Genomic DNA, 13,827 nt, shown 5'->3' with positions numbered 1-13,827 from the left:
GGGTACAGTTGGAGTAAGAGTAAAGTAAGCCACAAAATGGCAAAAGTTAATTCAGGTCACTGGTTGACATGTTCTATAGTGCCTATAGGGCATGCAGTAACATGCACACTCACACACATGCAATGAAGACAAACACACTTGCAGCACTCCCTCGAGTTCTTGTTGATTTGAGAATACTCGATAAGAACACATATAGGAGCTCCCAGTGGGTTAATTTGGGGGAGATGATTAGATTCCCTTGGCTTGCGCACACAGCTCTCCATGTGCGAATGTGATTAGGAGAAGCTAGAGACAGATCAGATCAGATTAGAAGTCTTGTGTGTATCTAGGTGAGAGAGTGTGCATGGGTGAACTTGAGATAGTAGGCAGATTTAGCAAGAGAGATGAGTGGGAGCAAGGTGACAGAGTAGGTGAGAGCCTTGGGTTATGTGATGAGCTACATGTAAGAGTGGGAATACATTTGTGTGAGTGATTTTGTCAAATGTATGCCAGAGGCTGAGATATGCCTTAGAATTAAGTTTAGAGTTCCTACTTAATAACTTCATAAAGCATTTATAAGATATATATTTATAACTTCATAACATCTAAAACTGCAAATGGTGTTTCCATAGAGTCAGAAGAGATGCATTTTTTTTTAATTTGGAGAGTTTATAAACAAGTATAAAATTTGTGTTTATATATTTGTTGGAATGGGAAATCAAAGACAGTAAAAGAAAGTGAAATAGCCGAGATATTTTCTTATTTTCTTTATAAAAGAATACCTGGAAAGGTCCAAAATTAAAGTGAAAACAAACCTGTCACAGCTGTTTCGTATGAGGTCACCACATGTATTTGTGGATGCTCTGGGGAGAGGCTGTGTTTATGACTGATGGCTGAGCACACCATCCCATGAAAAGGGCAAACTCTGTATTCCTGCTCCTTTACCTGGCCATAATTAAGCACCCTGGAGTTGTGACCTGTCATTCCTTCGTAATCTGGCACGTTGATAATTAAAACAACAAATATTTTACCCAACGGTGACAAGATTAATGCTAGGAATCCAGTATTACCAATTATATTCTAATATACACCAAAATTTCGAGCATGGAGGAAACTGACGCTCAGTTTGTATTACTATAAGAGGATTATCTCATATGTCAGTGTGAGTTCAGCCATGCTTAGGCCAAAAGCCCAAAGATTAACCTTAAACAGTTAACACCTTAGCATGTCGGTGACTTCGCTGTTGGTCACCATGAAGATATGGCCTTTTGGAGCAGGACAGTATCTTTTATCATATGGTCATTAGTTCTGCCTGATTTAGCACAGGTGACATTTCAATGGAGTTGGTGGTTAGGGAGGACGTCATGGGCAAAAGAGCATGAAAATCCTTGAATGCACTAAGGCCCATTTACCCTTCATGAATCAAATGCAATGCAGCTTTAATTAATACAATTTTCGACATCTGAAGTCCTTGAGATGCCACATTAACAGCTCACTATGCATAGATTGTCACACTATATTGAGTTGAGAGAAAAGTCAGTTAGAAATGATTGCTTTTTAAATTAAGTTGCCATTTTAGACCACCAAATACTTATGAAGCACCAAGACAGCAGAATCTATAGTGGCCATTGATCTTTTTCGTTGGGCAGGACAGAGCACGGCCCCTCTTTTATGCCAAAGGCCAGTCAATTCTCCCCAGTGTACCTAAAATAAAGTGAGGCTTCACAAAGTATTAAGACACCAAGCTAAAGTAATGTGATTGGACATCATTGTAATCCCTTGAAAAAAGAGGTGAAATTGCCTTGGGTTATGGGTCAGTACACATTCTCAGAGAAGGAGAGATGAAGGTGGAGGGAAGGCAGAGAGAATCCCGTACATAGTTAGAAGACAGAAGGTCTATGAAATACAGTATACTACACAATGCAGTTAAAGCAAAGGAAAGATAAGGAACAAAAGGACGGAAGTTAGGAAGGAAGGAAAGAAAGAAGCAAGAAAACAAGTCTGAGAGCATGTGACAGTGCAAGAAACAGACCGGGAGGGAAAATCTGCTCTCCGCCACATTCCACAATCTGTTTGTGTGCAGCTCTATCCCCTTTAAAGGTCATAAAACTAAAGGTTAGATTCATAAATCCTTGAAACGATCCTTAGGATGGGACTGATAAAAATCAAATAGTGAGAGAACCTATAAAATACCCTCCAGTGGGACTGGCCTCAGCATCATAGTTTTACTACTACAAAGTCAAATTTCTCCCTGAACTTCTCCTAGACAGAAACTACTAGAAGGTTAGATGAGTGTTTTCACAAAGCTCAGATAGTCCACACAGATAATATCACATGGAAGAGAAGTATGAAGAAATGTACAGTATATCTGAGAGCTGTCTGAATTCATAAACACAGATATGAAACAATTCTGGGACAACTCATAAAATAATGGCACAATGTATGGCACATTGTAAATGATATGGCTTCTTGTTCAATTGCCTTAAACGTGTCAAATGTAAATCTAATTCCCGAGCTTTGATTGAACATTGATGGAAAAATTGAGAAATGCACATTTGTCTCGCATGCGTCTTCATCCCCAGTGAGCATGGCTTACACATGTGGTCCAATCATGCATTTGATCAAGTGTAAACCACGTTCACCTGGAGTGCACCAGCATGTAAAGTCAATGTGCACACTGAACACGTTTCTGCAATCAGTCTTTTCACACTTTTTTTCTCTTCCCATCCTCTCATTTAATTTTTATTTCAATATATTTATAATTAAATGATAATGCATGATATTTTGGAAGAATATACCAGGAGGAATTCAGCACTGGGTTTTCTCCGTTCTCTAATTTAAATGTTAAAGGCCCCACTGATGCATCCTAATGGGGTGATTACTGAAAGTCCATCCTGCACCCCACAGTTGCTTCTAACACACTGCTGGAGTGCAACACCCTCCACAATCCCTCCATTAGTAGACACTGGGACAAAGTCATTACAATGTCTTGCTATGGCCCTGTGCCCTGCGAGCAAAAATATTACAGAGAAAAATTCTGCACCATCTCCCTGCCCTCAAAACTCTGCACCACTGGCTCATGAAATTCAGCAATTACCTCAGGATCTGTGCTTTCCCTGGTGCCTTTAACCTCAGCTATAGTCCACCAATTCCATCCTTTGCAAATCTGCTGCACATGTTCCAGCCCCACCTTAGTTTGTTTTCTCTAATTCAGTGCTTTTAGTTTGAGCTCTACTCTGCAGTGCAAATAGGGGGAAAAAGGCTCCCATGTTCTTTTATGAGAGAACATTACAGCAGGTTCACACAGACTGCTAAGAGTTCCTGAAGAGACACATCATCATGTTTGATTTGTATTACTCTGCCAGAGATGAACTCTCAGTGACCACTGAGTCCTTTCCTTGCACTTTGTCTTGTGATGGGTACCATGTGGAGATATATATGAATACTGGAAACCTGGAAACATTAACGGGTAGGTAGAAACTACCCATTATCGATGTACCGGACCACTGGAGATTCACCAGTGGATATTTGAGAGGCATTTGAAGTTTAAATTATAAACTAAAAGCTTAAATCCATTTGCATTAGAAAATCTCACACATCACAGAAAGACAGAGAATGAACTGAGGCTTTATAACCTTCGTGGTTATAATAAACTGGTACAAGAAGAAACACGGACGTGAAGAAACACACACACCTGCTCTACACAGCTAGGCGCTCTACTATACACCACCAAACTCTAGTCTACAGGACACACTGTGGGAAGCACACAATCTCTACACAGCCAAGCTGTCAGGAGAAGTGCTTGCGGCCAGTGCTACGGTGCAGCTAGCACTAGGACATAGTGCGGACGAGGTACAATACCTTCTTTAGTCTCATCCCAATAGTCTGCAATAGAGAGAGCACGCAAAGAGGGGGGAACAAGAGGGCGAAGTGAGAGGCAGGAGACATGCACACATGCAGTTATTTTGGAATATACTGTATGAGAGATTTCTGAAGCGATGCTGCTTGGCTTTGAAAAGGGTTTAAGGGACCATATGTGGAACGTGATGGCTGACCATTACAGAGGAGGTATGATGACAATTGCCAAACAAGCTCTCTGAAAAACTGTAGGGGGGGGGGGGGGGGGGGGGGGGGGATTAATAAAATCAAGAGATGTTCAGACAGGTAAGTTTTCGTTTGAGACACTTGTGTCATCCTGCGAGTGACAGACTCTCTTTCTCTCTCTCTCTGGCTCAGACATGTATGCACACATACACACTCGCATACAAAAGTACACTTACACCGAGACTTCCAGACACTGACAGAAAGACATGCTCATGCTCATAGATTTTTTTATATCTATTTTTATGAGACAGAAGCGGTAAACTAAGCGGTAAGCTTCAGCGGTAAGCTAAAAGTGTGATCGTTTTCCGGGGAAGAGCTTTCACTTGCTGTTCTATTATGTGAGTCAACACACCTGTCTGTATTGTTTGGCATGTGAAATTATTCTCTCATTCAAACAAAACACAGTTCGAATGCTCCTCAATTCCTCCGATCCACTATAATTCCTTCAACTGTTTTACCCCCAGTCCAAACTTTCAAACAGACTTGATCAAATACTCTCGTAAATACCACTGCTGACTTTGAAGTGTGTCTCATTATTGACATTAAAACGGCCCAAAGCAAACTCCTCAACATTCTGTATATCTTCCACTTTAAAACTCAGATATTCTGTTCTTATTATGTAGCTTTTCTGTGTAAGTCTCAAATTGGACTGTGTAATTGGGCTTTTTTAATGTATTATTCCTTTTAATTTCATTAGAGTCCCATTCCTACATGTGTCTCCTACAGATCTCATCATGTATAAGGGAAAGTGAAAGACTCAACAGAATAACTTTTACTCCAGCTTCTCCAACAGCTAGAAAACCCAGAAAACCACTTTGAACCAGTGGTTTTCAATCTCAGATCTAGGGAAACCATTTCTGTTGTCAGTGCTCTGGTACCCTGTATCCAGACCACAATGGGCTTGCTATTGAGATGATGAGCTGCATTGGACAAGTGCAAAGACAGGAGGTTTTATGACTACAAAACATTGCTGAAGCTGATCACTTTTGTACTAAAGAAGGACATTGTCCCTCCCAATGCTCTGTTGCTTTGAATGAATGTGACAAGACAGGCAGGGTGTCTACTGAGAGTACTGGGTGTGTATAAACGGAAAGAGGGACGCTCTGGCCATATACCTACCGATGGTGCAGTGCTCTCCATTCCATCCCTGGTGACACTCGCACTTGCCATCCTTGCAGGTGCCGTGCTTTACACACAGGGGACTGCACACACGCTGATCACATGCCTCCCCTGTCCAGCCCTCTTCACAGCGGCATGAGCCACCCATACACACACCGTGAGTCCCACAGTCCACCGAGCACACCTCTGTAGACACATACCAGAGACGTGTTATATTTCTATTTTTAACAATAAGATAATTTGATCAACCACGAAGCAAAGCAATTTTCAGCTCATTATCAGATGATGATATTATCAAGTCTCTTGATGTTTACAAATTAAATATCAACACCATTTTTTCCCCCCAACCAGAATTATTTAAAAGGCAGCATCCAGCTAAATATCTCAACAATTTAATGACATATTATCACATATCCCATATCTGTGATAAAGTTGATCACAAGTTATAATGTCTCATTGCAGAAGCTGGTTAGACGTTCCGGTTCAGATCCTAATTAAGTTGCTGTGAATACTATGTCAGACTGGGGTACTTTAACATCCATGCAACATCCTGCAGAGTCCCACAAGTCTAAATCATGGGTCTCTTATTCCTTAATCTAAACATGCTGCCCCAAGCTAGTCGAATTAACAAATAGATTTGCTTTCATCAGTATGCAGGATGCAGCTCTATTTGTCTTTAGCACCAAATGCCTACAAGACAATCAGCTTCTTGTTTGATCACATTATCCAGTACAAGTTTGACCTACCAGTATCTGACCTCCCCAATAAATCTGCTCCTAATTCAAATGTTCACAATGCTGCTGCCAGAATCCTCACATGCTTGAGAACAAGGCATCACGTTACACAAGCTCTTAAATCCTGTTGTTGTCTAACCATATCCTGATTTAAGAATTGATAGATGATTCTGGTATTAATTTCGAAAGCTACTCATATTCCTCGTCTCAACCAGCCCAAGAGAACCCATGTCACACCCCTCTTCATCTCCCTCCATTGGCTTCCTATAGTCGCCCATATCAAATTCAAGGCCTTGATGCTCACATACAAGACCTTGTCTGGAACTGCACCGCCCTACCTCAACTCTCTCCTGAAGGCTTACGTTCCCTCACGCAATCTGCGATCGATCAACGACCGACGCTTAGTAGTACCTACTCAGCATGGCTCAAGGTACCATTCCAGAACTTTCAAACTAACTGTTCCTCAGTGGGGGAATGAACTTCCAACCTCAATCCGGACCTCAGAATCTCTCAACATCTTCAAAAAATAGCTAAATTCCCACAATTCCATGAACATGTAACCAAACCTTAAAAAACAAAACACTGTGTTTCACTGTGTTTTTCATTGCTCTGTAAAGCACTTTGTAAGCTCCACTTTTGTTAGTGCCAAATAAGTCAGTATTACTATTCACAACTGCAATCCTAACACTGAAATAACCCTAAATTTGAGATAAAGTGTATAAACCTAGTAAGAAAATAACATCAAAGGTGGCTAATATATTACTGACATCTTATTCAAGTGCAAAAAACCTTCAAAAGGAGTGAGATGGTACTGACCAGTGGAGCAGTCTGGGCCCATCCAGTTAGGGTCACAGCTGCATAGGCCTGTGTCAGGAATAAAGGCACCATGACCGTGACACTGATCGGGGCATTGGGCTCTGGGCAGCTCGCAGTGTGTTCCTCCCCAGCCTGGTTTACAGTGGCACTCACCACTCACACAAATACCATTATTCGAGCAGGAAGGGTCCAGGCAGTCCACTGCACACAAAACACACCACACCAAGTGCTAATTTCATAAAAGAGAATTAACCATTAGATCACATTGACATTACCAGAGGATTGATTTGGGAATTACAATAAATGATTCTAATACACGAACTGTATAAAGTAATAGTAGAATACATTTGAAGATTGTAAGTGAAAATCTAATATGCACATGAGAAAAGCGGAGACAGTGGACTTGAGTCCAGGGGGTTTGTGACAATAACAATCGCACGCACACACACACACACACACACACACACACACACACACACACACACACACACACACACACACACACAAAACCTTTCATCTGAGCATGAAAAATCAATATCCTCCACACTTCCACACTGAGGGTCTGTGAATGAGTCTTTCCTCTCAAATGCTTTTTTCCATCTCCCCCCTCTTTCCTTCCCCAATCTATCTCCTTCTCTAGTCTTTCGGAATCGTCTAGCCTGCTCTTTGCACACTAGCTTGGGATGTTCAAGAGAAAATGACATTAACTACTAAGCTACCAAGGTGATTGGACTGCTTAAATAAAGTGAAAGCTATTTGACAAATGGGCTGCCCCTAGCCTCAGTTTGGGTGTAGGAGGTGATCCTCTCTGTACAACACTATCTCACCCTTTACTTTCCTACCACAAAGCCATTTGTGGAAGGCTGTTCTTTTTAGGCTGCAGAAATGGTGCATCACATTTATTGATTTTTGTGCTTCTGCCACTCCAAATAAATTGTCTGAGCAACTATATTGTGATGAATATCTGACATGAGGGAAGAAAGACAGAGAAAAAGGTGCTGTTAAAAAAGGAATAAGTGCCAACCTTGTACTCGAAACAAACTCCAGTTCTTTTCATCGCTGATGTGTTCTCTCTCTCTCTCGCTACCTGCCCTCCTCTCAACCCAATATTACCTCTTACCTTCACCTATTTTTGTATGTAACCCTCTCTTGCACAATTTTCTTGTCGGAGTGAAAAACATACAACTCCTCGATCTCCCACTCATCTCTCACCTCTCCATTCAACAAACATTATTCTCATGAGAATTTCTTTATTGAATTAATACTGTATTCTGTCAAAATGAAGTGACATACGTGTAGAATATGCAAAACAATCACTGATCCCTTGGAGCTGTTTTGTGGCTATTGGTCCAAGTGTTCTTGTAAAGATTTTTGATGGCATGAGCATACAGTACTGTGAAAAAGTATCTCACATCTTCTGTTTTTGTGTATATCTCATACTAAATAGGTTTACATCTTCAACCGAAATACAACATAAAACAAGACCAACCTGAGTAAACACACAATACAATTTTTATTATTATTATTTTTTTACTGAAGCAAAAAAAAAAAAAAAAAAAAAAAAATGTAACCAAAGTCAATGTATCACCAATGTAAAAAACTAATTTCCTCTCTTCAATTGGGGCCTCCTTTAGCAGCAATAACTGCAAACGAATGCTTCTGATAACTGGAGATCAGTCTTTCACTTACTTCATAGGACTACTCCTATGCTCTGGATCATTGTCTTGCTGCATAATCCAGTTGCGCTTGAGTTTCAATTTATGGACTGTAGACCGAACATTTACCTTTAGGATTTTCTGGTAGAGAGAAGAATTCATGATTCCGTCAATTATTGCAAGTTGACCAGACCCTGAAGTAGCAAAGCATCCCCACACCATCACACTTCCACCACCATGCTTGACTATAGGTATCATGTTCTTTTTATTTAATTCTGTGTTTGGTCTATGCCAGATGTATCTGGACCCCATCTTCCAAATAGTTCCACTTTCTACTCATCAAACCACAGAACATTCTCCTAAAAGGTTTGAGGATCATCAAGGTGTTTTTGGCAATATTCAGATGAGTCTTAATGTTCTTCTGGGTTAGCAGTGGTTTTCACATTGCCACGCTTCCATGGATGCCATTTTTGCCCAGATAGAGTAGTTATGAACAGTGACCTTTGTTGATGCAAGAGAGGCCTGTAGGTCCTTTGATGTTGTGATTTGGTCTTTTGTGACGTGCTGGATGAGTGGATGCTGAATTGTGCTCTTGGAGGAATTCTGGAAGTCGGCCACGTCTGGGAAGGTTCACTACTGTGCAGAGTTTTTCCATTTGGAGTTAATGGCATTGTGGTCCTTTGGAGTCCCAGAGCCTTTGAAATAACTTTGTAACCCTTCCCAGACTGATGTATTTCAATTACCTTCTTCCTCATCATTTCTGGAATTTCTTTCAACTTTGGCATAATGTGTTACTGGGTAAGACCTTTTAACCAACTTCATGCTGTTGAAAAGTTCTTTTTAAGTATTGATTTTATTGAACAGGGTTTGCAGTAATCAGGCCAAGTCCATCTGAAGCCCATTATGAATGCAGTTTTATAGATTTGGGGAATTAGTAAATATGGGGCAAATATTCACACAGGCCCAGTTGGTACTGGATAACTTTTTTGCTTCAATAAATAATGTTATCATTTAAAAACTGTTTGTTGTGTTTACTCAGGTTGCCTTTGTTTTAATTTCTGAAACAATTTAGTATGAGATATACACAAAAATAGAGGAAATCAGGAATGGGTAAATACTTTTTCACAGCACTGTACATGCCAAGCAACACAGAAATGCTTATGGGAACACTAAAACAATGTTTAGACTCTGGATTTTTATACCCCAGTGAAAAATTGAGATATTCAGTCTCTGGATTTTTGAACCTTACTGAAAAATTTGACTATTTAAGAAAAAATTTCAAGTTTCTAAAAAAAAAAAAAAAAAGAAAATACAAATAAAAATAGCATTTAAAACGTACACACACGCATACATACCTTCAGCGCAGTTCTCTCCCTTGTAACCCAGCGAACAGACACAGGTGCCCTCCTTGCAGGTTCCATGGCCACCACACTGAGGATCAATGCACTGATTTATAGGAATATCACACTCTGGCCCCTTCCATCCACTGTAGCATGTACATGAGCCTTTATCATACTGTCCATTACCACTGCAGAGCACTGGACATGCAGCTGAGAGAGAGAGAGAGAGAGAGAGAGAGAGAGAGAGAGAGAGAGGGAGTGAATTCACTGACACATGATGGATTTATAGTATTCTCCCAGACAAGTATGTTTAGTAAATCCCTGAAACACAATAAGTATAAAAAAAAAATCACAAGAAAACAAGATCTCTAGTTTGTGTAAGCAGTTTCCAAAGAGCTCACAGACTTCACTGATGACAGATGGAGAGAAATCCTTGATTGCAGCGATGTAGGAACAGAGTATATGAGGAACAAAGAAATAATGGGCATGCACAACCTGCATACATGACAGGAGAAGAACAGCAGGGAACCATTCCAACACATTTTTTAATGGACCTGCTTATGATTGCGGCACAGATTTATTTTTAATTCATTCGTCTTTGTAATTATCTTCAGTAACCGATTATCCCAGTCAGGGTCACAGCAGATTCCAGGATCTCAGAGTGCAGGGGCGCCATCCCATTACAGGCCATCCTGTTCAGGCCTGATGTCACAAAAACAATACACACAGACACACTGGGTGCTTCTCATTTCTTATTTGTGCATCCTCATTTCCTCGCTTCCATTCCTTGCGTCTTAGCTCCACCCCCTTAAGATGCGAGAGAAGGATGAGATGTGAGGAGAGAAGAAGCGAAGCAAGTCAAATTGAATATCCTCACTCTCTCAAGCGTCAATTCAAAGCCATGTCAATTAATGATGACTGTGCTCAGCTGGATGACCTCACTGCGCTTCAGGGGTCTGCCGTTATTTTTTTTTGATGGAGCTTGGTTAATAACAACATTCTTAATAAAGCTAAATGCACTGATAGTATGTGAAATCTCTGGGTTATTCAACAATGAATTAATGAACAATACATAAATTATCGCATCTTTTGTGTGGCTTTGCATATCCAAACATGCAAGGATCAATTCATTACAATACTCATTGTAGTCATATTATTATTAATTATATTTCACACAAAATTCCATCCCGTCATCAAAGGACTTTTTGTTTGAGATTGTGGCAGATGTAAAGGAGGAGGGGAATTTATACTTTTGTCCATTTTTTCGACAAGAAACACTTCCGCATAGGATACACCTGTGTATCCTCGCTCCAAGCTCCTCTGGACGCTTCCTCACTCCTTGTTCCTCACTTCCTCGCGGTGCAATTAGAGGATTGATATGTCCTTCAAGATGGTTGATGTCGATCAATTTCCGGGTCACTGGCTGGAGGACGGAGGAGTGAGGAAACAAGGAAGCATCAATTTGAGTATTGAGAAGCACCCACTCATTCACACCCAGTGGTAATTTAGCATCGCCAATTCACCTAGCAGCATCTCTTTAGAAGGAACCTGGTGTACTCAGAGAACATGCACAGAAACTCAGACAGTAAGTGTGGACCCTGTAGCCATGCTGCCTTTATTTTAATTTCCCCTTTTAAATTATTAAGTACAAAAATGGCAAAAAATATACAACCATAATTACTTACTGGCGCCACTGGGGCTTTTATATTGCTGAACTTTTCACTCATAAAACACAAACCAGTAGATTGTGATATAGATCTGAAACCTTTTATATCACAATAACTGCATTTTTCTAGTTCTTACAATGTGATTTGAACTGACATTATTTATACATGTTTCTATATTACTGAGCTTTAGATAAAATCCATTTCATTGTAGCTAGCAGTCAAGTCCGCTTAGAATTATAACAAATAATAACTACATCAATTATAATCAACCTCTAATCAATGCAAACTAAAAACCAACAAACAAATAAATAAGGCTATATGTCACAGACCCCACTTTTGTAATGAATTCCCCATCTGAGTGTGTGCTGTGGGTCTCGATGTGCATCGTGGCTCCCAGCACAAACAGCACTGCTTCTTTGTTTTGTATTTAGTTTCGGTCATGTTTTGTTAGTATAGTCATGTGCGTTTGTTTACGTCATGTGATAGTACAAGTGCATTATTTTATGATTCAGTTTTGTCTCCACCCCGGCACTCTGAATGGTAAGTCCCTTGATCGTTCTCACCTGTTTTCAGTTCATTCCTGATTAGTTTGTGTATTTTAGCCCTGATGCTTCATTACCTCAATGAGGAGACTTATTGTGCATTTGGCCATTGACCCTGCCCTTCCCAGCTGGTGTACTTTCAAGTCCACCCACCCCTGTTGGTGGCACAGCGCTGCTCTCTTGCTTGGCTCTCTTGCTTGCTTCCCGTCGCAGCTGGTGACGTCGCTCATCCACAACCCGACCCCGGACTTGTCATTGTTGCTCCTTCCCCCTCGGGCCTCACCGCTTATCGAGTCTCTTGGACTAGTGGCAACCTCAGGAGCCGCACCTTGGGGGATGGGATCTGTCGTGTCCCCCAAGGACAACTCCCCCTTTGGCCACTAGAGGGAACCCTGGCTGCCTTTGAATAATTCTTTTGTTGTCTCCTTCCATTTCATGTCTTAACCATTCGCGTGTGTTTTTCATTTTCTTGACTGGTGCTCTATTCATGTTGCCTGTTTTTCCAGCTCAGTTGCTGGAGCATTGATTCAAGTCGGGACATGTTTGTGTTGGTCCTCATTATTATTATTATTATTATTATTATTATTATTATGCACAGTATTTTGATTTGGTACCTTTTTTTCTTAGTGTTTATTTTCTAGTTCCTATGTTTGACAATACTGGTTCCTAGTTTGTCTTTCCTGAGCCTGTTCCTGGTGTCAAATCAAGAAGTTCTGCATTTGCATCCGCCTCCATGGACTCACTTCATGACAGTTCACTATTCATGGATTACCTCAGTTTGTTTCTGCCTGTCAGTTCTTTGACCTACGCTACAGATATTGAGGATGATATATTGATCTACTGAAATAAAACATGTGTTGAATATCTGCTCTTGCATCCTGCCTCATCTCACCACATCTAACATCACAGCTTTGAGAACAATGGGTCTAAAAAAAACCTGCACAAATAAAGTTTGCTCTATAATCTTTGAAATCAGAATAATCTCTTGTTAACAGACAAAATTTGATAAGGCAATATGAAGCACACTGCTCTTGTATGCGGATGACCATAATTGGTTGAGACTTGTGAATAGTGTGTATGTAAGCGAATACGAGTCTCTCACTAAGTGTCAGTGTGTGCTCATTAATGAGTTGTGATGGATGAGTGTAGGGATGTGAGAACAGATGTGCTCATTGGTGGGGTTTTTTGGTCTCATAAGTCTGCAACCATATAGAGTGAACTCCTTCCTTTCAAACACCCCCCCCCCCCCCCCCCCCCCCCCAACACACACACACACCACACACACACACACACACACACACACACACACACACACACACACAATGCATAGTGCAGTAGTACACCAGCCTTTTACAAGCTGTGTTGTTGAGATGGTTGCCTTTGGTGATGCCTTTGCAATTTACTTTAACGAAGGCTTCTCAAGCATGTCCCCCAGTTGCATTTGACAACAGCTGACAATGGCAGATTCACCATCAGCAATGTGCCCCAAGTACATTACCCATAATCCTGCTTTAAATCTGTGCATCTCTTGCTGGTGTAATCTCTAACTTTTATTAGCGCATTCGGGGTGAAGGAGGAAGCCGGTAGTGTCCGATGTGTTCAGCACGCACACACATGCAAATTTGCACAGATGGAGGGGAAAGAAGAGGAATAGAGATAAATAGATGTGTAGCTATGCAGTGAGAGAAGAAGGGAGGTCAGAGCTTAGAAAGGAGGAGAAGGGATGGCAGAAGGGTTAAGATGAAGAAAACTGTAATGAAACAAAATGTAATCTAACAGTGAGGTAACTAAACTATTAATCACAAGGCTCCCAGGTGAACAATGGGAGATATTGGCTTGCATGAACTCCCATCCATCATCGCAATACCTTA

At 40.8% G+C, this 13,827-nt stretch overlaps 1 protein-coding gene across 1 annotated transcript in view; it reads right to left on the bottom strand.

Annotated features, from left to right (window-relative positions):
- The window catches only part of tenm2a (teneurin transmembrane protein 2a), a 342,195-nt gene that overhangs the window by 18,537 nt on the left and 309,831 nt on the right, over nt 1-13,827 (bottom strand). Inside the window, exons 11-13 of the mRNA XM_017473379.3 lie at nt 9,763-9,957; nt 6,753-6,953; nt 5,203-5,388 (exon numbers count right to left, since the gene is read on the bottom strand). Of these exons, the coding sequence (XP_017328868.1) occupies nt 5,203-5,388; nt 6,753-6,953; nt 9,763-9,957 (582 nt within the window). The remainder of the gene's footprint in view (nt 1-5,202; nt 5,389-6,752; nt 6,954-9,762; nt 9,958-13,827) is intronic.

Source organism: Ictalurus punctatus, chromosome 8 (genome assembly GCF_001660625.3).
Source record: "Ictalurus punctatus breed USDA103 chromosome 8, Coco_2.0, whole genome shotgun sequence".
NCBI classification, from domain to species: Eukaryota; Metazoa; Chordata; class Actinopteri; order Siluriformes; family Ictaluridae; genus Ictalurus; species Ictalurus punctatus.
This window is presented reverse-complemented; position numbering and strand designations above follow the sequence as displayed.